The sequence below is a fragment of the Telmatherina bonti genome (assembly GCF_933228915.1).
Source record: "Telmatherina bonti genome assembly, chromosome: 17".
NCBI classification, from domain to species: Eukaryota; Metazoa; Chordata; class Actinopteri; order Atheriniformes; family Telmatherinidae; genus Telmatherina; species Telmatherina bonti.
In genome coordinates this window covers 27,304,486-27,330,577 of record NC_136615.1, presented here as the reverse complement: position 1 = coordinate 27,330,577, position 26,092 = coordinate 27,304,486, and the positions used below count along the sequence as shown (strand labels likewise).

The window sequence follows — 26,092 nt, the reverse complement described above, 5'->3', positions numbered from 1 at the left end:
TTACTGCACCCCTTCTTCGTCCACGTAGGTCGAGGGAAACCATCCAATCTGCAACATGAAACAGCCATCGTCAGAGACGCGCTTGCTTTGGCATTAGCCAGAATAAACAAAATGTTAATTGGGTTCATTCATGTGCCTTCTGCGGACGCCGCGCTGGCTGCAAGATAAAACATTTGCAAACAGTGATGTGGATCTATCGCATGAATACATTAAACGGAGACCACCCAGAGTACCGTTGTCAACGTGAATTTTGCCAGAGGATGTGCATCATAATCACATAACTGTCTCCGTTCTGGAAAAACACTTTAAGGCAACTTCAAATACTGATTCAGCTGTTGCTAGGCAACAGCTTCCCTCAACATTTTCTAATAGTGAGGCAAGCGGTGAGCTAACAGAGGTAATAACAGGTTGTATTTATGGTAAAGCCACTTTTGGGTATCAGCTCCACTCCTACCTGTTGGGATGCGGAGATGCTATAAGACGCCTGATAGAGAGACGGAATCTTCTTGAATCTGATGCAAATGTTACAACTCAATAAGTGAAGCTGATGCAGATCTGTACAAATATTACAGGATGCGAGAGGAGGGGGGCAGCACTGCTGGGTGGACTCATCCAAGTGCATTAACACTTGGCTCAGAACTGGCTGATTCCATAATATTCAAATTACTATAATAAAGTTTGCATTTATTTGCTGTACAATTCACATCAGAGCGAGTCTTTAGCATCTGCTGGTGGGACCTAGCAGGCTTATAGTGCCTGCTCAGATTATTTTTGACTTTTTTAATCAACACTCTGGTGAGTTCAGCGGTTTTGTTTTCCTGTTTTAGGAAAGCTAAAGCCGTGAGCTGGATGGTCTCTGTCATTATCAGTAGCTGCTCCACCAAATGCATGAGCGTGTGAATTAATCATATTTTTAAAAGAATGCGCCAGTGGGTCTGTGTGAGGATCTGAAAGGAATTTGCCAGACTTTTTGTTTGTGGGAACAGAGTTTAAATACGGAGAGAAACCGCTTGGTTTCACACTTAGAGGAAAATGTGATGAATAGTTTGTGTTCAGCAGTCGGAGCAATCAAGCCGGACCTCAAATATTTCATTGTGGTTTGGAGAAATTGCTGTAAATGGTGGATTTTACACAACACTTTTGTGTCAAATAGTTCCTTTTTTTTTTCTGAGAGCTTTTGTATTTTTTTGCATCATTATGTGCATAATGGCTGCTCAGTGCAACCTGCTATTGACCTGATGTGACTGGCAAAAACATAAAAAATAGTATCGTAGTAGCATCTGCAGAATGCATCACTGACATGAAGCAATATGGACGTTTGTTGGTTTAGAACATAATGAAAAGGTAAATAACTGTCTGAAAAAAAAAGAGTGTGGTCATTGTATTATGTTAGCTTGCTGCACAAAGAGAGAAAATGTGTGACCTTCTGTGATCCTGGTCCGACTGGCTGTTAGCTTAGCTTCCTATCAGAACCTGTAATCCTACTTCAACAGACAGGAATATTCCTTTAAAATCAAAAATTAAATAAATAGGTTCATGTTTTTCTTGCATTACATACATGATCTTGTAAGGTTTAGTTTCCATTTATCCAAGTGTTCCAAACCTGCTCCTGTCATCCTCTCTTATATGATCTGCCTAACTTCTAATGTGACAATATTCGGCATAAAAAGAGCTGATATCTGTGTTAGTGTGTTAACACAAAGCCTGTGTAACAGCAGGTATTACCTGCTCCTAACTGCAATACCCACAACTATCCTGAATTTCCAAATCAACATTATCCATAAAAGGAAACGGCCGACAAGGCGAAGCAAAAAGTCCTGGGCGCCATGGAAACTCAATTATCTGGTTTTTATTAAAGATAATAAAATTACAAATGTTATGTTTTATGTTTTTTGGTTTTGGTGGTTACCCACTGAAGCGCCCCAAAATGTTCACACGAGACATAAAGAAGATATTTTCGACTGATCCAGATCAAGACCACTTGTTTTTTCCAGTGGCAAACTTTAAAAAGAAAAATAAATCAACAACAAAAGAACTTAACAAAAAACAAAACAAAAAATCCTATAAAAAATAAAATCTAAAATCTAATACTACATATGTGTTTACTGTGTTGGAGGTCTTTTGTGCGTAAAAACAAGCTACGAATGTAACAACTGAAGATTATTCTCCCATTATTAACATCGCTGCTCATTACAGTTTCATGTCAACCCAAAAAGTCGGCCAACTTCTGAAAGATTTAGAGCTCAATCAACCAATGAAAGCAAAAAAAAACCAAAACACAATATTTATCACGTGCATGTACGGGTTCACGTTTTACTTGTTTGTGATGGAGCTCATTGAACACGGAGAACTGGTTTCCATTCACACTGCTGACAGTTTGATGGTTTCTTCTGACAACCGATGAGAAAAAGTTGAAAGCTTTATTTATTTTCAGTGCTTATTGGAGTAAAAGCAACGACGGAAATGTGTTTCAACGGATTTAAAACGACCACTTTGACATCAAACTGCAGAGCGGAGAGCAGAAAAGTTTGGCTGAGTGGCGCAGGAGCTGAGTGGATACTCTGTCTGACTCAGCAAAGCATTAACGTTGTCAAATTTACAGCTTAATGGCGAACATTCCTAAAATAAGAAGCTGGCATCACACCCAGTTTTACAACCAGCTTATTAAGCTGGCATATCTCCCAGCAGCCAGGTTTTACTTCTCCTTTCCCACCTGCTTTAAGACCCTTTTTTCCTCCTCAAAGATCAGTGGTTTAATGGTTTAATCTGCTCTCCAGAAAGACCACATAAGTGTTGTGCTTTTCTAACCTTTTGAAGCTAAAAGGTTTTTGCCTTTTTTCCTGTTTCCCTCCTTTTAACTCAAACCTTGAGTGTTGATAATCATCTGCTTTCAGCGTGTCCTTCTCAGTCACACTTACTCTTCCGTTGGCCTCTCCTTTCCACCAGCCCTGGTCTCCGCCGATCTTGCTGTAGATTTTAACAATGTCTCCTTCTCGCAGGGACAGCTCTCTCATGTCTCGCGCTGCAAAGTTATACCTGGCCACTGCGGTGCTGACCACCCGGGGAGTAAACACTGCCAGAGGGGGAAAAAAATGGGAGCTTTAAAATGCAACACATGGAGATGAGAAGCAACATCTCTGCTTGACATATTGGTAATAATTAGAGGTAAAGAGACGGTCAGGTCAGTGGTCACAAAAAAGAGACGGGTGTGTTTTGGAAAGGAGAACAAATGGTTGCACCCCGGGGGAGGAAATTGCTTTTCTTTTCTTGCTTTAATAGGGAAATGTCATCCTGTCGTCCTGGGGAGAGCTGAAATGTTATTAATGAAGAAATCCCCAGAAAAGAAGTGTTGCGGTTGAAAGCACATGAGCTTCATCGGTGGTTACAGGTGCGAGTGGCGAGGAAGAAGAGAAGAGAGAAGGAAGTACCTGACCAGAAGGGAGCTGAGCTCTGAGAAGAGAAGTTGAGGCCCTGTGGACTGAGGAAGGAGAAGTTGTAGGAGGCGCAGGTGGCTGCTGAGAGGAGAAGACAGAAAGAGGCAGAGGAGGACATAAAGCTGGAAGATGTTTGAGGTGCAAGCATGCAGAGCTGGAGGCGGAGATGCAGATTTTTGACAGATAATCAGAATTTGGAATTGCATAATAAATCAGTGGAAACTGATACTGACTGTAAAAACATGCAGAAGATACGGCGTTGTGTGTGTGTGTGTCTGTGTGACTCCTGTTCAGCGTGGTCACATTAAAAAGACATTTTAAATTTTGCTCCATCTGTTCTGCAGCTTTTAGTTTGCACTGTACACAACAATCTTACAAGATTAACAACAAACAGACTATCGACATGACTGGGATGCTCTTTGGAACAAAAATCTACTTCCTAAACAATGTTTGTGTGATAAACAAACCCAGATTACAGAAGCAGCCAGATGTCAGTGGCCCCAGCTGTTTCTAGCCACAACAAATCCACTTATGCCACACAGTATGCTCATCGATTCTAATGACTGTACATTGTCTTAATCCCACAGCTGCTTTAATGTACAACCCCAATTCCAGAAGAGATGTCGGGACATGTCGGGAAAATATGTAAATAAAATAAACACAATGATATGCGAATCTCTCACACCCGTATTTTATTCTTATTAGAAAATAAACAACATATGAGACGTTGAAACTGAGACATGTTGCTGTTTTATGTAAAATTGATAACACAGGAGCAACTAAAGGATGAGAAAATAATTGGCACAAATAAAAAATAATGAGAGAAGCATTTGACAACTATTTAGGTTACCTGGCTTCAGGTGGGTGCCATGATTGGGTATAAAAAGAGGATTTCAGAGAGGTTTTTCAGACCATGTTTTTCAAGATGTGTCGCTACCATTAAATTGTAAATAAGCAAATATTTCGTATGAAGTGATAAAAGGTCTCATATCTTGTTTATGCACCATTAGAAATGAAATATGGATGCATGTGATTTACATTTACGTGTGTGTACGAAGCAGCTGCAGGCATAAAAATATGTCGTTCTTTCATATACAGTCAAGATCAGGAGCTGTCACCATCCACTTCCAAATCCGGCTCAGACAGGAGGGGGAAAAGCCTCGCTGCGGCGGCCAGTTCATTCTTTATGCAGCGTGAACAAAGACAGAGCGCTGTAGGACACAAGCCAGCGCCCGGCCACAGCCAGTATTCACACCGTCTAATCGATGGAGAGGCCAGCCAATTCAGTGGCTCCCATAAACCTCCAAGTTAGCTGACTTTCCCTTTGTCATTCTGTACCATTTAACACTGCTGTCTTCTTATTTTGTCCTGCTCCTCGCTGGCTGCCTTCGGTGTCTTTATGAGAAAAAAGAATCACTGGCCTTGGCAGGAAAATGTGTGCAGAGAAGACAAAGGGAGTGGGAGGCAGTCTTGTCTGATATTTAACCCTCACCTACTACTTAATACACAGCCAGAATGGCAAACCTGCATATTATAGCACGTCCTCTGACACAAATCTGCATTGGGATAATCATTCAGAGGCAGGTGGAGATATTAGGACCGTGTGCAGTTGGTTTGGGGCCAAACCAATCGAAACAACATTTATCCACCCTCTTTTCCAGGTCCAGTTTATAATGGCACCACCGTCTTTCTTCTACTTTGTCGTCCAGAGGATTCGAGTTGTTTATAAGCCACCCTCCCCCAAAAATGGCGTTCTATTATCCAAGCAAAGGAAACATAATGAATAACAGAAAAAAAATCAGTAATCTAACCCAAAACATCAAATGAAGTCAAACTTTAAGGACAAAAAACACTTATAAGAACTTAATAATCCAACCAGGTCCATGTATAGACTTTTAGAATCCTCTTTATAACTTATTGGACTGAATCAATCTGATGAAAAATGTTCATCTTACAGAATTCGGATTCATCTGTTTGCCAAATCATTTTACAATGGTCACAAAAAAGAGCCAATAAAGAGGCAGGACAAGCCAAACTTTGACTAACAGATAGATGATGTTGCGGTGTTGATACTTATAAACAGGACGACTCATAGTAACCCTGTGATAGACTGGCGACCTACAAGACGACTCATAGTAACCCTGCCATGGACTAGCGACCTACAAGACGACTCATAGTAACCCTGCCATGGACTGGCGACCTACAGGACGACTCATAGTAACCCTGCCATGGACTGGCGACCTACAGGACGACTCATAGTAACCCTGTGATAGACTGGCGACCTACAAGACGACTCATAGTAACCCTGCCATGGACTGGCGACCTACAGGACGACTCATAGTAACCCTGCCATGGACTGGCGACCTACAAGACGACTCATAGTAACCCTGCCATGGACTGGCGACCTACAGGACGACTCATAGTAACCCTGTGATAGACTGGCGACCTACAGGACGACTCATAGTAACCCTGTGATAGACTGGCGACCTACAGGACGACTCATAGTAACCCTGTGATAGACTGGCGACCTACAGGACGACTCATAGTAACCCTGCCATGGACTGGCGACCTACAAGACGACTCATAGTAACCCTGCCATGGACTGGCGACCTACAGGACGACTCACAGTAACCCTGCCATGGACTGGCGACCTACAAGACGACTCATAGTAACCCTGCGATGGACTGGCGACCTACAAGACGACTCATAGTAACCCTGCGATGGACTGACGACCTACAAGACGAGTCATAGTAACCCTGCCATGGACTGGCGACCTACAAGACGACTCATAGTAACCCTGCGATGGACTGGCGACCTACAGGACGACTCATAGTAACCCTGCGATGGACTGGCGACCTACAAGACGACTCATAGTAACCCTGCCATGGACTGGCGACCTACAGGACGACTCATAGTAACCCTGTGATGGACTGGCGACCTACAGGATGACTCATAGTAACCCTGTGATAGACTGGCGACCTACAGGACGACTCATAGTAACCCTGCGATGGACTGGCGACTTACAAGACGACTCATAGTAACCCTGCGATGGACTGGCGACCTACAAGACGACTCATAGTAACCCTGCCATGGACTGGCAACCTACAAGACGAGTCATAGTATCCCTGCCATGGACTGGCGACCTACAAGATGACTCATAGTAACCCTGCGATGGACTGGCGACCTACAGGACGACTCATAGTAACCCTGCGATAGACTGGCGACCTACAGGACGACTCATAGTAACCCTGCCATGGACTGGCGACCTACAAGACGACTCATAGTAACCCTGCGATGGACTGGAGACCTACAAGACGACTCATAGTATCCTTGCGATGGACTGGCGACCTGTCCGCCCAGAGTGTACCCTGCCTCTCGCTCAGTGATTGCTGGGATAGGCTCCATCTTCCCAGCGGCCCTTGATCGAATAAGCGGTTAAGAAAATGAATGAGCGACTCAAAGTCAACATGTGGAAGGTTTACCTGGTGAGCGTGTGCTTGCCCGTGTTAGCGAGCGCTCTCTGGACTTGTACGGGTATCGCAACGTCGTATCTAACAACTTGAAGCTTTCTTTCAACGAATGGGACTGATAGTACTCCACCAGTTCCTGATGCAGAAAAAGGACAAACAAACATGGAGTTTTATCTCCTTGGAAAGGTTTTGTTTTTCAGGAGTAGCGCGGGTGCGTGTCTCACCAGAAGACTCTCAAACTTCTTGGCCTCGGTGATGTGAATCCAGCTGTCCTTCTCGATGACTTTGATGTGTTTTACTTCATCGTTGAATCTGCAAAGAGAATCCCCCAAGAGGGGAAGGTGCTTGTGATTGTTATGTGGTTGTTCGGCTGCTCAAAATATTTGCCAGACTAAAAATGAAGTCATTTTCTAAAGTTAAGGCTGACTGTCAGATTTGTTTATCATATAAAAGCTGGTCCCTGCAGCCTCTTTGCACCTGTCTGAGAGCCTTGAATATGAATGTGGAAATGCATTTCCTCTCCCAAAACATCACCATATGACAGCACCTATAGCAGCCGAAACATTATTTGTCTGTAGGATGTATTCTCTCAGAGGAGAGACCCGAATACCACTGGAATTAACAAAAAAAAAAAAAAAAAAAGTCAATTACTGAATGCTAATTAGCTGGAGCTAAACGATGCTCTGAAAGAGCTGACTGGGTCTCTCAGCAACAAATTCCCTTTCCCACGAGATGGGGATAAAAAATAAACAAACTTCCTCCTGAAATTTTCCTGTCCAGCAAGATGTGAAATACTCACTTGATGCTGATGGCGAACCTCTCCGCCTCAGCTGTCCTCTCTCTGATAAGGTAGGTCCCGCTGCTGTGGGATTTTAAAAGGTTGTCTGCCTGCTGGCGCTCCATGTTCCCTGCAAACCTGCAGACCAGCAGGGAATTAAAGTTGTGATGCACGAGCTTATGTTACAAGACAGAGTGAGAACTTTAAGAAATGACTAAATTGTAATTAATCTTTTGCTTAGGGAGGTCAGCCTGTTGGTGCATTAAGTTAACCAAACAGATCTTCACCATTAAGAGATGTGATGTAATTCTTGCATGGTCACCCTTAGGGTAATTGCAGTGCATTATGTACAGGGACTTTACATCCACATGACTGAGAAAGGTCTTACCAGGGATATCCATAGTAGTCTGGTTCCCTAGAGGACTGCCGGCTGGATAATGACTGGAAAGGCTGTATAAAAATAAATAAATAAATAAATAAATTAAAAAAAAGGACAGACCACATCTTAAAGCACAGAGCAACATCACAGCTTTGAAGTGATTCATCCAGGCAATCTGGATGTGCCATACAGGCAGTAAAAATGGTCACTTAAAGAGAGAGGGCTCTGTGATGCTCTGAGGTAACTTGTGCTGTTATGACTGACTTCCTGCTGTGCGAATGTATTTTACCTTTGGGTCCAAGCAGGGTTTTACACATGAACTGGGGAAGAATCCACTCTTCTGTGTCTGCATGAGCTTCCCCTGCAGCAGAAAATAGGCAGGGTAAGTTGATGCTTCAGGACAGTGCACAGATGTGCATGAGGAAAAAAAAGAAAACAAACACCGTCATTGTGACTAATTAGTCTAAAACATTAATTCATTAAGTAATACCTCAAACTTGTCATGTTTTATGGAGTTCAAATCTACTAATGTGGTGCTTTGGCGCCCCCTAGTGGCAATATCAGAAACAATAGCTTCAAGAAGTCTGCCCATTAAAAGTTTGAAAGATGTTGTGTTCACTTCTCACTAAATGAACATTACATGACACACAAGCTTGATCCCTCTGTGTTCATGGGGTGCTAATGATTATTTAGTTTGATCTCAGAAGCTTGCCAAGTGAGCAAAAGCCAACTTTCACCAAAGTACAACACACACTTTCACACCAACAAAAAGACCAGATAAAAATGTTTCTCTGGTTTTCTGTTTGTTTTGGATGAGAATAAACAGAATAAAAGTTTTTTTTTAAGCAAATGGTTAAGATGGTCACAAGAAGTTAATGATAATGTAACAACAGTGAATTGGTTGAAATTTAAAACAGGAGCATTATAACAAACATTTAGTTTGGGTTTTACATACCCAAACTAATTGGTACAGATTCTCATGCAGGTTTATTTCCAGCTTTTAAAAAAAAAAAAAAATCATCAAAGTTACTGAAAATTTACTTCTACCAAATGATAAACCAGGACCTGAAATGGTTAAACTAAAATGTTTAACATAAAACATAACTAATGATGTTTATTAGTTTCTAAAATATAGAAATAACCATTTTAAGTCTCTTAATGTGTATATTTATCTTTTTTGGGGCTTTCCTGCCCTTTTGGTCAGTATAAGGTTCTGGTTTATAGAGTTTGGTGAAAGTATCACTGTGTGATTTTTCTAATTTATTGTTGTCTTTTAGGTTTTACATCTTCTGTAATTCTTTTAACGTTTTATTGTGAAGTACGTTGAACTGTCTTTAACAGGAAAGCTGCTACACAAAATAACCTTGCCCTGGCTTTCATGGTTGTTGTTGGTTGTCATGGTGACATTTTTAGATGTTAATTACTCTTTTAGGTTGGTTGGTCTTTTTATAGTTGCTTTATGTATATTTCTAGTTTTTCAGAGGAACTTTATTGTCATTTTGTGTTTGATGTGGTAATTTTGTAAATCTTTGTTGCCATCTATACTCTAAGCACTCATCTTGTGGTTGTTGTGTGTTTGTGGTTTTTATGCATCTCTTCAGGGTTGTTTTATTCTTTTTTATGGCAGTTACTTTTGGTCTCTTTGTGGTATATTTTATTATTTATTTTTGTTTATAATGGAGTTTGTCTCTTTTCAACTCTTTTCATCCAAGTTTCAAGGAATCTATTATCCATGTGGGATAATCTGCGATGCAGCTAGCAGTAAAACAATCAACAATCACAGAGAAACAATCATAAATAGCAATGACAAATAAATAAAAACCAGAAATAGAGCTAGTTGTTGCTGTCATTTAGCATGTCTGAGTGGTTGTTTGAAGTTTCGCTTAGGGGAAAAAAAAAAGTCATATTCCTTTAAAACTGGCAGATATATGAAGTATGTCTGAAGTCAAACCAAACGTCAGACATTTAGGCTGCTCTGTTATCTTTCAATAAGTAACTCAATAACATATCTTTCACTTTGAGGAGCCCCTTAAGTCTGTTTGGAGCCCCTTTGCCTCCCGGTCCTGAAAACCTCGGCTGTTCATCACATCACATACTGATGCCAGATGATGTAGTCACTAAGAAGAAACACATCTGTCAAGATTAGCCATCAGTGTCAGACCAAAGCTGAAGTGCCTTCACTGTCTGCTGCCTGAAGCAATCGATTCTCAGCATTTCACGCCCTTTGACATCACACAGAGATTAAACTGCCATGCTGTCAAGGGATAACTAAGAGTAATAGCGGAGATAAATGCATGGCATCAGAAAGTTGCCCTGAGTCACTCTCAGAAACGCTAGCCTGGTATTAGCGTATAAAAGTCAATGATTCAGTAGGGACGTTGATAGACCCCGCGGTGAGTAGCGTCGCAGCTCCCATCTCCTCACTGATAACTTACCTCAGACTACCTTGCAGGTCTGCAGCTACAGCACCCACAATGTTCAGCTACAGGATAAATGCTACCATTTATAATAATGTAGCATTTAAGTCTTCAACTTGCTCTAAGCCGCCTACTGAATGCAGGGATAATGCTAAAGGCGTGCTGCATCGGGTTAAGCCACAATCTCTCCTGGAACAATCCTGGTATTTCAGCGATTTACCTTCCCGTCCTCACACCACATCTTCCTCAACAACTATAACATGGAGCTTATGTTTCTTTTGATTTTCCTTTTTGTATCAACACTTTTATGATCTACCTCGAAATAAATCTAAAATGTTCGTTTCTTCTAAACCAGCCTGCGCCTTGAATGCCAGGACAGTTCTTGGTCGTGCTGAAGACTTCCAGCAGCCTTTGCTAGCTGCTTGGCATCGTCACGGGAGAAAACAAGACTCCAGGAAGTCGTAACACTTACACAAGATGGCACATTCATACAGTTTAAGCAAATGAGAAAGAATGTGTTAATGACTTGGCTTTGAGGCTGATGCTAATTTGGATTATGTTATCTTTTGGAAGGAAACTGCATGGTGTGTAGGAGCTGCAACTCTTCTGGTATGTTCTCCTTGTTTAGAGCAGATGATGCTGGAAACTCCAACTCATTCATCACTGCAGATCCTAAAGAGCTGTTTTTTTCTACATCCCATTCACACACTGGTTATCAAAGTGAGTGGTCAGTTTGAAGTAACTGACTGCGGTACCTCCCACCACGTGGTGTCCGGATCTCCCTTTAGAAGCTCTATAAAATCTCCTGTCTGGAAACAGAGAGGCGTTTTCCCTGGAGGTGCTGGTGTGCCGTGGTAGTTCCTCACTGCAACCATCTTAGGACCTGGAAACACAGTTTGGATGTGCAAATTGTGCACATCAGCTTGATGCATGCACATAAATTCTGCACATTAAGTGATGCACTTGTCACATTAGATTCTTGCAGGTTCAATCCATCCCATTTCACTTCAACTTCAACGATGGTTTCAATCAAGAGAAAATCATTTTAACTACTTTTTATTCTCTCCATTCAAAGTATATATCTTGCTTTAAAGATAAGAGATAGAAACTATAAAATCCATCATAATCATAAGAGTTGCACTGCCAGCCACTCTGCATACATGGCTGCTAATGTTACAAGCTAGCCACTAGATGGCAACAGAAAGCTGTGCTGTTTGAAAGCAGCCAAAACCAACTTGACTGCTGACAGAAAGTTCAGCTTCATCTCCAAAGTGTTGAGTAACCAGAAGTAGCTTTACCTGGTGACATTCCAGGCTCCTGTAGAAGACAAACAAAGCCCCCATCACACAATGTTTGTGTGTACATTGCTATTCTTTTAAATACAAATACAGTTTATGGCAAGGTGTGCTGCTGAATGTTGATGAACAGGCTCTACTCACCAAGTCCAGAGGATCTGAAACAAAACAAACAGATGGAGGTTGTTAGGAAGAGGACTCAGGAACTGGCTACCATTACAGATCATGTCTGCATTTAACAGTGAAATCTTCATGTTTTAATGTCACTATGTCAAAAACATAAGTGCAGTTTTACGTGGTTACTTTCCAACTGAATTTTCTTCAGTTCAATCTCGATATATGTGCTTTCAGCTCTGCCCTCTAGAGTCATTATATATACCTAACTACATGTTAGGGGATTTAATATAAAGAACCAGGGGAGGTCTTGAACTAAAAGTTCAGCTTCACTCAGCTGTGATGAATGTATATATGTTTATTTCTGTGCATGCTCTTACTTTATTTGTAAAAAAAAAAAAAAGTTGTAAAATAGCTGTATTTCTACTTTTATATTATTATTCAGTGTTCAATGGCATGATTCTGATTCTGGACTGGCTTCAGTGGGCAGTGTGATTATTACACACACAGCACCGACAGGGTGAAAACACTGTTGTAATATGGAATTGTAATAAAAAACTACAAGGACACTTTAATTTTCCAGGTCTATAGATGAATTATAAAATATACTCAGCATTTTTAGATACTTGAACTTGTAATGATGGGTCACAAGCAGAGACGATGTAAAAGGGTTGTGAATCACTGGAGCAAGTAATTCTACATATATGCATGATTTAAAAAAAAAAAAAAAAAAGGACTCCAGGGTATGAAATGACAGTCACATGATTTCTCCTGACTCCCCTTTGCTGTTCCCTCTCTTTGGTACCAAACCCAACGACACAATGAGTTAGTCGCACCTTCCCATCCTCCCCCAATCCCCAGCTGGGCGAAGCAGCCACAAGCAGGATGGCTGCGCTGTGACAGCAGGTTGAGCTTGCTGTAAATGACAGTGGGTGTGATGTGTGCCACACAGTTCCCTCATCCTGCTCCTTGACTCCCAAATCTTCACCTGAGCAACATTTTCTTCTATAAAGGAAAACACCTACTGATTTTACAGATGGTGATCACTTCCAGACACTCCTTGTGAGCTCCTGTTCCGCAGCGAGAGCAGTAGTAGCCCTGATAGAAAATGCCCCTAGAGAAAACACACACACAAACACAGACTTACACATCAGTAATGCAAACAGGAAGTGTCTCAGACGTACATTAACCTCCTGTAAGAACACATTGGGGGGGGGGGGGGGGTTGTTCCTCCATTCTTGCAAACGTGGCTGCCAATCCTTCATCATTTCCCGGTGTGTAATTCTTGCAAATCACAAAGTCAACTCGCTCCATTTAAGCATTCAAGAGGTGTTTCAGTTCTGGGCGCTGTTACAACATCACACGCCGGCATGTAGAAAAGTAAGTGCCATAAATCACAATGGGATCCACTGGGGCTGCAGCACTAATTAGCATCTAGAGCGCTGGTCCCTGCCTCCACCGGCTCTGTGAATTTAGGTCAGCAAAGCTACGAAATTTGTGGGTCAATACACAGAGTGGAGTTTAGCCGGCTTACTCTAATAGAGGTGAAAGTGGTGATCCATGACACGAGTGGGTTATCCCCACTGGAGTGGAGCAGCATTCTCACATGAGATGAGAGGAAGCGCGTTCAGGCGTACAGTGGGTGGTGCTGGACAAGGCTGTGTTTAAAAATATCCATCAGCTGCAGTCACACCAAAGAGAGATTTACTACTATTACGGACTATTGGCAAATGGCTGCGTCTCCCTGGAGTTTAATTCTTCAATCACTTTTTTAAAAAAAATGTTTTAACTGGGCACTGATTTGAATGGAGACATATTTAATATGACATTTATCAACGATAGACTGCAATAAGGAATAAAAACACAGCTTGTTAATTCAAGGAAAACAGGAACACCAAACACTATCTTAAATGGGAACTGAGAGAAGAAATATAGCATTTGTTAGTTATATTTTTTGAAAAGTTACGACTAAGTTCAAATCGGTTCAAAATAAATAAATAAATAAGAGTATGGGAAAGTTTGTTTGACCATGAAAACAGTTCACTGACTTGTATGGAACTTTTTCTTGAATCACAAAGGAAACTTTAGTGTCTTTTCAGCTAGTTAAATTTAGCTCCACCAAGACCTTCATCATCTTAAAACTATAAAACCACATGAGTTTATCACTGAAAGTGCAACAACAATCTAATATGTATCAAGAATCAGAAAGGGAGTCTTTTATAATAAATGTTTTTTCCCCATAAAAAAGCTAGCTACATGCTAAGCTGTGTTAGCATTACAACAGAAATGTGCCAGCCTGCCTGTCCGAAAGAAAAAAAAAAAAAAATCAACATGGCAGGAAATGTTAAGATAATTATGTAAGAAAATACATTTATGTTGCTTGTGAGCTCCCAGGGAAATTGGCTTGCTGTTTGGCTAGATGTTTTTACAACATTTTTAGTTGTGGCACTCAGTTAATATAGCTAGCAGCTGGCTTTAGCATCAGGATTATGGTTGTGTTCTCCTCGAACTGTGTGTAAGAAATTGAATATTAATTTCTTGCATTAACTCTTTGCAACATGAACACTGTCAATGTAAGATATTTTCTGACTGAAGTATCTATTATATAAATAAACTTTTATATAAACCATGCAGTATCTTGACTTTAAGCTAGCTAGCTCACATAATTCTGAGGCAGCCTTTTGGTAAGCCTGGTAAAAGTTAGTACTATATAAGTACACACATGATTTTATCTGATTTTTTTTTTTATGTTTTTACAAAGTTGTAATTACTCATTTATCAACATTTTATTGACCTGTGATGAAATGTAATTTTGTTCTGTAGCACAATGTCAATGACAATAAAGCAATCTGGATCAGATTTTGTTACCTCAGGAGCATCTTGCAGGCTCGACAATTGGTGTTCTTATCGAACGTGTGCATTTGGAAGTTGTGCTGATTGGCGGTGGCTCTCTCTGGCTTTATGTTGGACCTGAAGGATTAAATAGTTCTACTTAAAATGAGCTAGTTGGACAAGATACATGAATTTACTTGTAATTCAAATTGGATAATGTTACAGTGAGATTACAGTAGAGTTTCTCACAGTCAATGCTGGTAATAAGATAACAGAATTTCAAGAAAAGCTACTGCACTGCAATTTCAATCTCACACAATCACACTTACATTGCCATTTCAAACTGCTCCATCCACTTTCTTTTTGTTTCCTCAGTTTTACAGAAGAACTGGAAGCCCTGCTTCCCTTGCAGGTGGATCAGGTAAAAGCCGTATGACCACTGGGGACAGAAAGTGATTGTAGAACAGACGTCAGAAAGATGTGTGGATGGCAGTGACAGACGGATATCGGCAAATAAGCTTGTGACACTTTTAATTAGCCATGTTTGCTTCTGTAAATATGATCACATTTAAATCAAGGCCACATCTTCTACATGCTTTGGCGAGGAATCTGAGCGAAAGCTGGCGAGCCAACCACATAGCCGAGAGGTATGTGCGCGATGACGGCATGACACCCAAAAATGACAGCTTCCAGAAATAGCCCTCTATCAGAAAATGAGTTAAATAAAGGAGTCACTTGATCTTACCATTTTTCCACTTGACTGGTAAGCATGCAAAAGAAAGACACCAGAGAAAGACCCAGTTACACATGCAAACATGGACAGACACATGCAGATTCAAAAACAAAAAAAAAAGCCATGTTAGACTGGTGGCGTAATGCATTGCAGTATGTTTTCATGAATCCCGAATGACCTTCGTTGCATTTACATGATCTTTCAAGCAAGGCTGAGCACAAGGCAGATGTGGCACTTCAATGCATTACGCATATGTTCCGTATCTGAAATCATCATCAACAAGCTCCTTCAGCTCAAGGACAACATTTGTAATGATTCCACAAGCTGTTTCATCATGTGCACGGGCAACGCTACCTTCACTGAGATCTCACCGCTTCAGACACAGCTCTGCTCCGTCTCATTTTAGAACGAACCAAAGACGAGGATTTTCTTACCTTTTTCATGTCCCTGTTGTTCATGGGGTCATCTGACATTTTATAAGAATGCAGTTCTATAATCTCTTTCAGCTCATAGTTGTAGCCTTTCCTCTTGCAGACAATGACCACTTTGTCAAAGAGGAAAATATACCTGAAGATAAACATGTTCGTCTGTCAGTTCGCTTTAGGAAATATGACAATTGCTTGAAAATGTTTTGGACGAATTCATGCCCACCTGTCTTGTTTTGTTCTGTTGATGATGGAGCACACCTTCAACTCTCCATCAATCTTTGGCCTGCCATACTCCTCCAGTTTCACCTGCTGCTTAGGTCACAAAGACACGCCAGCTGTCAAACTGCTGCACTCTGACACCTTCTTGTTGTAGTAGTTTAATTGAAAACATCTGAAATGATCTTTTGAATAAATAAAAACGTTCATAAGTCATGTTCCCACGGAGTGGTTTGAAGAAAACAAACTAGAATGCATCGTCTGCAAGACGGCAGCAGCGGAGGGCGAGCTGGTTATAATTTAGGAAAAGAAGCAGCTCCTTAGCGGAAAAAAAGTTTAAGATGGAAATGTTATTGAACATCCAAAAGAAGTAGATGGAACAGGTCTTATTCAGGAATTAATTTAATTTCTAGGACAATTTATATTTCAGTACATGTTTTGCTGGTTCAGACAAAAACCAACTGGAAAATCCCATCATTCATAAAGTTCTTTTAATGACTCCTAATGTGCAACAAGTCTGTTGTAAAGTGGGTGTTCACAGCTTTTCTTATTCATATCTGTAAACATGTGAATCAGAAGAACACCAGTGGGTTTGCCTGGTGTCACTCTAACCAGGGCATCAACACCTTTCCCAGCTCATCAGACTTCAAAACAAACTCTTCATGTGAGCTAACAGCAGACAAAAACACACTGATCTTTTTCATTATGATTATCTTGTTGTTTTTTTTGTATTTTTATTCTGTTTATCTATGTTTAAATTTCCTTTATTGTTCATTTATTTATCTATTTTGTGAAAAAAAGGCATCACTGATCTACATTAACATCTCCTGTGTCATAATGAGAAGCTTGGACAAACAGGTCAGTAAAATTAAACCAGCTTATATACGTTCCACCATGTGAGGAAGTGAGAAGGAGGCTGTAGGACTTACAAGATTTTCTATTGAACTTTGGAATTCACTAATCTTTTTCAGAGTCTCATTGTCCCTCTTGACTTCATTGATGTACATGGCCAGGTCCTGAAAGAAAGAAAGAAACCTTGAAGCAGTTTGCAACTTAACTCGCTCAGCTGATCTTAAATAAATCCTTGGCTCGGAGTGATTTAGAACTGTTACGTAACACGCTCTAATGGCCACTCGTGAGCACTTATACAGATGTAAACACAGACCTGCATAGCCTCCAGAGCCTCCTTGAGTTGCTGTCTCTCGGGTCGGTCAGTTGAATGACTGAGAAGCTCCTGCACAGAAAAGTGATCACAAATTTGAATTAAAAAAAAAGTATCTAGAAAAGAAAGATGTAAACATTGGTGGTGAGTTGTAGAGAAATGGTTAGCTGCTCTTTCCAGATGTGACACTAGCGGAGAACGAGCTGCTGCTGAGCGACACCATCAGCAAAGACTCACTAAAGCTGGACGGACTGGTAACTGGCAGCTACGTCTGGCGGTTTTTAACGTTAGTAACATCCCTGCAGATTTGTTCTCCCTCCTGCAAATTGTGCCGTCTTCCTTCTAGTAGGTCAATGATAAATATGGTAAATTGCCTTGATTTGCTTTATGCGTCTCCCACTTGGTTATTGGAGTGATGCTGAGGAGCAGTAACGCTGTGTTGTAGAGCGCAACAACAACAGGACCATCGTTTGTTGCTTTCAAATAAAGAAAAGAATTTCCCTGGTGTCCTATGGTGTATCTGAGCTGCCCATTAGGATTTGTGTGCACGAGTACGGATCCGTGCATGTTTTTCTGCAGTTGTGCATAAATCAAAAAATCTCCCTGAAGCAGCCATCTTGGTGCCCATGAGTTCAACTCAGACAAATGCGCAGTTGGTGGCACTTCATCTTCTAGTCCATGAGTCATGTCTGTAACCCTGTGGCTTATTTCTGAGTTACATTTTCATATTTGCAGTTTTTAAGGTGTTACTTTATAAAATCATAAGACACAATAAATATTTTATGGGATTTCACACAGACGAGAATTTATTTATTTTTATTTATGCACAACTTCATCAGAACAGTCTGAATATCTGGATATTAACATTTGCCTTAGAATGATGTTTGCATTTGCACATAAACTCTGTCCTGCATGATTGCAAACTGAGGGCATGTGCATGAAACCGGGCTTTTTGATTCTTATCGTCCTCCCTCTGATTGAAAAGTCTCCTTTGTTTGTTAGTTTATTTACAATTCCCCAAACTCTGATTTGGATAAAACAAGCAGACTCGGCCCATCTACAAAGGCAAATCTTTCTCCACTCCAAATGAATCGAATATAGGCAGCAAACTACAAAGCAAAGTGCATTTTGGGTAAGCTCAATCAAAACATGTGTATGTGGGAGGATAGGTGGATCTGGACAGGAGAAATGGTTTGCAGCTGGATTTAGTAACATTTTTTTCAGACAGTAAAAAACACCATGCTTGATGAAATAAGTAATATATAACACATCACTGAATAGTTTTTCTATAAAATGTTCAGACTGAAACGTTTTATTTTACTCATCGGCTGCCAAGCTAACCAGTATGTTTTCATTTATCCCCACTAGACTGAGGAGAGTTGGGTGTATTGGTGTCGGACCCTGCTGAGCCGTCCTATATGAAATTATATGACAAACCAACAAAAACGCATCTGGAAAATACTTTCATTTATGTTAAATTTATGTTATTAGCGCACTAGGCTAATCTGATGTTTCTGCAAATTTGCACCAAATTAACATTTTCTGTTAATCTGTGGCTTTTTTTTTTGGAGCTTTAAACTTTAAAACCTGATGTCCCCTAAATTAAGGGACATGAGGAGTCGATAGTGCCAAATGATGCCAAAGTGGCCATTTTGCTTACCCTGCCTGAACTAAATCCAGTCTAATTTTATCTACTTCATGTTGTTAGAGTTGGCATTTGCAGCGATAATGTACAGATGGGGCGGCTGTAGCTCAGGAGGAAGAGCAGTCGGCTTGTAACTGGAAAGTTGGGAGTGTGATTCCAGGCTTCCCCTTACTATGTGCCAAAGTGTCCTTGGCTATGAGTGTGTACGTAAGTCGCTTTGGATAAAAACGTCTGCTAAATGACTGCAGAATAGAACAGATAAGCTACAATGAGTTGACAGAGTTTAGAGCCACAGCTCTGCAAAGAGACATTCGTCATTTTCCTGAAAGTTTTTGTTTCTTCTCAGGCAAACATGAACCCTTTTTTTCCCCCCACTCACGCCCCGTGTCATCCGCATTTATTTTTCACCAGGAACACATAATTATTTTTAAAAATTTCAACAAATCTCACAGTTCTTCCCTTTGCTGTGAAAGATAAAGTATTCAGCCAGACTTTGTGGTTGCAGAGATGTTTCATGATAGATTTTAAGAAAAGGCCTGAAAAATTTCACAGGACTCAAAGAATAAAGGAGTTGTCATCATTAGTAAAGGAAAAAAAACCAATTATTTAATCAAACTGCCCTGTATAAGTACTTGTTTTGGCCAAAACCAGGCAGAGAGGGATGGATAGTATCCTTCCATAAGTGTATCCATCGACGTCATATTACACCCACATCAGACTTTATCCACTTCACCTGTCAGAGCTTAATCTTTTATCAGGCCAGGGACTATTTTTGATCATTTTGTTTTCATTCATCTTCAGCATAAAACAATTAAAAAAAAGAAAAATGTAACAACAGAATGGAGGTCTTGGTACATACCAGAAGGACAATTTTAGGTTAAAATGTCTAATTTCAAGGTATTTCATTGGGTGCCCTATAAAGGGTTAAAAAGCAGACCAATATTACATGTGGTTGCAACATACTGATGAAAATATTTAAGTGTGAAATGATGCTTTCTCCACTTTCTCCACAAATCCGCCCTTCTGCAGGCACGATCCTCCTCTATAACCTTTTACTGGCCGATACTTGTCTTTGGCATTGCACAAACAAGTCATCTGAGCAGGATGCTGGCCAGATGCTTTCTGCCCGAGCAGCGTAAAATAAGTTCTCACCAGCCCAGTTCAACCAGCTTTCCTAAATGTCTGATCTCACATGTGGTATGACACAAGAAGGGGGCAATGAGCACACACAGTCTATAACACTATTCCTGGGATTCCCATGTGCAGTAGCCTACATATACACATACATACACTGCACTGGATATTTAGGTGAAGCTGTGGGTCCTCCAGATGCTGTATCTAAATCTAAAAATAATAACTGGCAACGACAACCTATATTAATATTTCATTTGATTCACTTAGTGGTTCAGTGGGCAGAAATTGTGAGTTATATGATATAAATACAAACTTGTTGACTGGTAAGCTTCTGCCTTACACTAAGAACCTCCTCCTCATGACTGCATATGTTCACTAGTTTTCTCTGCAAAGCTATTCTTGATACTTTTAAGTTTGACTCATTACATCTGTTCAATATTAGAGTTTGCTTTTGCACAAAAAGCTGCATTATGTACCTGCTTTTATCTAAAAGACGAGAGCTGGGATGAAAGATACTGCATGATTGTATTGCTTTACAAAAATACAGCATATTCATCAAATATTTAAACTCTGCTGGAGGGGAATTACATCAGAGATGACTGGGCTGTATTCATTTTATTCAGAGAGTTGTACATAAGAGATGAAGAGAGCTATTCACACCATGACCAAATAGTTAAGGCTACTGCGATGCTATCTCTGCAACGTCAAATGAGGAAGCGCACCTAGGCATGACTGGACCTGCATGAACACACACACACATGCATGTGAGCAGGACTTGTCAATTTGACATGCCCTGAGGCCGCAGCACACACCACTGTTCTCCTGCAAAGTTGTGGGAGGCGGTGAAATAGGGTGTGTTTAATCTGATTTGTGCACGGTTGATTTGACCTGAGAGACTGGCTGTGAGTCCAGCAGGGGTTCGATTCGAACGGCGCTCAAGAGCTGCAGGACTCGACGTGGATCTGCAATCACCTGACGTAAACACTCGCATCCGCCTCGGTTCATTACCTCCAGTAGCATGACGTCAAAATATCATCTGCTAATCCAAAGCTAATTAATCAGGGAATATTTTAGAGCTTGTTTTGTAAGCAAATGACAGGAACTGAGCTCAGAGATGAAATAGCTGTTGGTCGATGCACAGATACTAATACATACTGACAAAAAAATGTATTTACAAAAACAGGTAATACAAATGTTTTCTGTTCAATAAGATGTAGGAGGCCCTGTGATGGAACTGGCAACCTATCAAGGGTATTCCACTCTCACCCAGTGATGCTGGGATATGCTCCAGCTTCCTGACAACCCTTAATTGGATTAAGCAGTTAATAAAATACATGGATGGATGGATGGATGGTCTGTTATAATTAGGGATGTGAATTGATATGTTGTTATTGATATCAATGGCATTATCGGTTTTGAATTTGATCCAGTACTTTATTGGTTGCCTGATCAATTCCTGACCCAATTTTACATGCAGAAACAAGGAATATGTGAAGTGTAAACTTTCAGTTTACAATCTTTATTAAATTCACACAAACAATGCGAAGAAAATGGTTCAGTTCAATATCTTCGAACCGAACCGTAATCCCAGCTACAGATCAGCTTTGAAAAAAGGAAAAATAAAAACTTTTTAAAAAAAACTCTGGAGATGTTTGCATTAAGCTCACCAAGACAGCAAACATTTAAAAAAATGACCACTGTATTGAGATGCTTGTTACTGAAATCCTGCCACTTTAACCAGAAACAAAATCACCAGGTGAAACAATAAAGAAAGATCACTCAGTTTTCAGGATAGAACATCAGCAGCCAGAGGGAGCAGCAGTCTCACCATCAGTGACAAAGTGTAAACAGTAGAAATAAATAGATACAGTAGATTAAAACCTAAAACCGACTTATGTGACACTTAAAACAGTGTCTGCAGAAGTCCACTGTTCTCTGGGAAATGCGCATCACTGTACTTCCCGAGACAGAGATGGGAGATGAAAATCGGCTGGTTAATTTCCTTTTTGTGTGCTGATCAAGAAAAACAGAGATTAAAAAGATGAGAGCCATCACTGAACTGATTCAAACACACTGTGGGTACACACACAATGGCAAATACCATAATTCTCCGCACTGATGACGTCAATGGGCTTTCTCGCTACAGATTATTAAGGCCATCGAGATGATGGGAATTAAGCATAGATCTCTTCCTAATTCAGAAAAATGGATGGTTTGACTTAAGAAAGAATTCCTAGCGCTATAAAAGCTGCTTCTGAAGGCTACATTTATGCTTATCACGTAGAAAGACATCATCAAAAATCCCTCCTAACTTTGGACAGTTCCATCGGTCCAAGGTGGATGCTCTGATTGGCACAGATGCTAGGGGTCTAAATCACATGACTTCAGTTTTATCCTCATGGAGCATCTGGAAATTTTGTGCCAACCAAGGTTCAACCTCCCTTAGGCAGTTTAATAAAACATCTAAAGGATGAGAAGTGTTTCACTGTAGGGGTGCATTCATTTGAGTCATCCATGTAAAAGTGAAACCTCACAATATTTAATTATGGAGCCTAAAGGAAGTATGTAAAAAATAAGAAAAAGAGGATTGGACCCCACAAGGGGAAAACTCTGAAAAGGAGAATTCTTCCATTTTAACAGGAAACTTTTTGTTGATGTGATGTAACAACAAGATTGGTAAATATCCTTCTAAGGCAGGGGTTCCCAAGTCCGGTCCTCACAATCGACCGTCCTGCAACTTTTACATGCATCCATTCTCCAAAACACCTGAATCAAACGAAGGGCTCATTGCCAGGCCTCGGCAGAGCTGAAAGAATGTATCTAAAAGTTGCAGGATGCTAGGTCTTGAGGACCGGACTTGGGCTCCTGTATTCTCTTCTAAGGGGTGAAAAATTCTCCCCAAACGCCTCAGTAAACCAAAAAGCTTTTTCAGATCAGCTTGGACACCAACTTTTGCAGTGAAATGGCAGGTGAGAGTTTCTCCTAATGACTCTTCCATGGCGCAGCTGCAGCTGGACAGAACTGAGCAATATTCATGAAGGTCTCCAGCGATCAATTTCTAACAATTCAATGAGGGATTATATCAGAAATTTATCTTGGTTTTTCCAGAGCTCAACTTTATAATTAGCAGCCTGCTAACTACCATTTCTTTATTTCATGGGGCACTGAGGAAACCTCTCACTGACAGTACATATCTCCTTGTAGACATCTCCCTTTTAGGTTCGCAATTATTTCCATTGTACAGAGTACAGGGATGATGTAATGGTGCATTTAAACTCTGTGTTATTACTTTGTTCTGCTTTTGTTGCCATTTTATTGAGGACAGGATGCTGTTCAATTTTGTCTTTGCATTCAATTGATTACATTATCTTATGGTAATCCCCTTACAAGTGAGGAATACTGAGCGGACATTACTCTGAATGAGTTTATGACTGGCTCTTAGTTCTGGAGTTTGAATATCTGCTTACAGGGTTCATAACAGAGAGCTGCAGAGCTCGGCTCCAGCAGCAGACATTACACACATTGATCTGTAAAATACAAACTTACGGTCAATAAACATGCTCATGTTTTCTTTAGTCATGCTCAAAATATGGGATTCGTGCAAACATTTTCCGCTAGATTTCATGGCGTGATGTGTCGGTGTGACTGCCTCTGTTGAAAGTTGATGATTCTCTGACTAATCAATGCTCAGCAGTGTATCGCATTGGCTTGGCACAAATGAATTAAAATCAGCTTTATTTGTATATTGCAATTCACAACAAATTCACCTGAAGGTACTTTCCAGACATAAATCAATTTAAGCCCATTCATTATGATCCGTATAACACGCATGCATGTTAGTCCAAGTTACAATATATGTGTTCACACATGCAAATTCATACTAAAATGTCTTTGCTTTGATCCTTTTTGGTGGGCGACAATCAGAACTTTCGCTGAGACAGTACCAAAACAAAAGTATTGGACAGTGTCGGTTTCAGGGTACTTCCTACAGCAGAAAAAGGAAAAATTGGAGCTGTACCGTACCTTACTAACGCATAAAAAGCACTGTTAGAAAACAGCCATGTGTACAGGAGGGTTTTAATACAAGTTAAATCCGCATTAATGCAATAAGAAATGATTACATAAGCTTATTCCAAATGAAAATCACATTTCCTATTTAAACTTAATTCTGAAGCAAGTGGCTGATTCATTCCCATTTTAAATCTAAATTATTAACTCCTCCATCATGTGGAAGTTTATTTCACTTTAAGTTAATCCTCTCCTTGTTCCCTTTTCCCGTTACAGTGATGCACATGTTCTGCGGGGTCTTGTGCCTCCCCGTTCCGGTACTTTACCTCCCTTCTCCTTAACAGCTGCTGTAAAAGTAAAGTAGTATGCTTGTGATGAGCGGCTGTTTCCAAATCATAATCAAAATAAAAAAAATAGGTTCCTATGATGTGGTCTTCTATGTTGTAGCCAAAAAGAAAATAAATGGAGTTTGTTTTTTTTCTGGTATGTGTAAGTACATCACGTCCACCCCAAGTCCAATCAGAACTCAATCTCTCAATCCCCAGATGTTCCATCCATCCATCCATCCATCTATCCATCCATCTTCTCCCCCTTATCCGGTGTCGGGTCATCAGCCTAGGCAGGGAGGCCCAGACTTCCCTCTCCCGAGTCACATTTGCCAACTCATCAGGGGGGATCCCAAGGCGTCCCCAGACCAGTTGATATAACTCCTCCAGCTTTTCCTGGGTCTTCCCCGGGTTCTTTTCCAGCAGGGCCAGAATGCCTCACCAGGGAGGCGTCCAGGAGGCATTCTAACCAGATGCCCGAGCCACCTCATCTGGCTCCTCTCGATGTGGAGGAGCAGAGGCTCTACTCTGAGCCCTTCCCGGATGACCGAGCTTCTCACTCTATCTCTAAGGGAAAGCCCGGCCACCCGGCAGAGGTAACTCATTTCAGCCGCTTGTATTGCCTCTTATCTCTTAACAAAATGAAGCAAAAACATGTTGGAAGCTGAAAAAAAAAAGTTGCAAAGTGTGGTTTCTCAGTCTCAGGACTAAACATGGCAATGAAGGCTCCAGGAATGTGCATTATAAAAGCCAGTATCTTAAGGTCAGAAACTTTGTGTTGCTTTACATGTAACTTGAATACAGATAAATATTTAGGTCTGATGTGATGAAAGCATTTGGGGTTTTTTTTGTTAAAGCAATGGCACAATAAACAAAAACAAACAAAAAAAAATCCAAAAAGCTGAATGTTTTCAGCAGGAAAGCCTTTGAGGATCAAACTCTCTGACAAAGTTCTGTCGGCAATGGAAATATGGAAATCTGAGGATTTTGTTTTGCTTCCAAGCCGGAGAGGAGAGAAAGTACCAGTTCAAAGCAAAGGCCCAGTTTAGGCTGTTCAGAGTGAAGAAATCCGTTTTCCAGACGTTAACAAGTTGTTATATCAACACTCCACATACGTTGTTGCAATGACACACTAAGTCGCTTGATGTACTACTCTGTTTCTCGCGGTTATGAGATGGATAAACACTGCAACGAGGTGCCAGGTGCAGATCGTGCTAAACATCAAATAAAACAGAAACAGATCCCCACAGATTACATCATCCTTCCACTTGTTAATGTCGGCACGAAGCTAATACCATGCTGCTAAATGTTACCGTTAGCTCAATACAAACAGAAAATCTAACACGGCAGCTCTATCCTGAAAACAACCGGGGTTGGCATAATTTCTTTGGTTAATTTAACTGTTTTCATCTTTAACTTCATGCCATCTGGAGATTAGTACATTTTTTTCAACCACCTCTTTTTACACGAACACGCACTTTGAAAATCTGGGTGTGTTTTGTGGCCAAACCTTCTCCTGCATGCGAGTTTGAGGGCAGAGGAAACACGCTGGAAGTGATTGGTGGAAATGTATTCATGCTGAACAAAAGAACAAAAGCAGAAACACACGCAAGCTGCTCCAACGAAATCTAAAGTGGCAACGTGTGTTGCAGCAATGAATTCAGAAGTGTTGTTTCTTCTGTTTTTGGAGTGAAACTGGGGCAAACTCACTGCAGCCACTG

General features: G+C 40.7%; 1 protein-coding gene across 1 annotated transcript in view; it reads right to left on the bottom strand.

Moving 5' to 3' along the window:
• vav2 (vav 2 guanine nucleotide exchange factor) overlaps nucleotides 1-26,092 on the bottom strand; it is a gene marked incomplete at both ends in the record, with an annotated part of 239,622 nt that continues 213,530 nt past the window's right edge. The window contains 17 exons of the mRNA XM_079256778.1: nucleotides 1-48; nucleotides 2,919-3,073; nucleotides 3,429-3,512; nucleotides 6,917-7,040; nucleotides 7,129-7,216; nucleotides 7,704-7,820; nucleotides 8,071-8,132; nucleotides 8,351-8,422; nucleotides 11,234-11,400; nucleotides 12,913-13,001; nucleotides 14,756-14,857; nucleotides 15,049-15,158; nucleotides 15,465-15,479; nucleotides 15,887-16,019; nucleotides 16,104-16,189; nucleotides 17,026-17,112; nucleotides 17,262-17,330. Of these exons, the coding sequence (XP_079112904.1) occupies nucleotides 1-48; nucleotides 2,919-3,073; nucleotides 3,429-3,512; nucleotides 6,917-7,040; nucleotides 7,129-7,216; nucleotides 7,704-7,820; nucleotides 8,071-8,132; nucleotides 8,351-8,422; nucleotides 11,234-11,400; nucleotides 12,913-13,001; nucleotides 14,756-14,857; nucleotides 15,049-15,158; nucleotides 15,465-15,479; nucleotides 15,887-16,019; nucleotides 16,104-16,189; nucleotides 17,026-17,112; nucleotides 17,262-17,330 (1,608 nt within the window). The remainder of the gene's footprint in view (nucleotides 49-2,918; nucleotides 3,074-3,428; nucleotides 3,513-6,916; nucleotides 7,041-7,128; nucleotides 7,217-7,703; nucleotides 7,821-8,070; nucleotides 8,133-8,350; nucleotides 8,423-11,233; nucleotides 11,401-12,912; nucleotides 13,002-14,755; nucleotides 14,858-15,048; nucleotides 15,159-15,464; nucleotides 15,480-15,886; nucleotides 16,020-16,103; nucleotides 16,190-17,025; nucleotides 17,113-17,261; nucleotides 17,331-26,092) is intronic.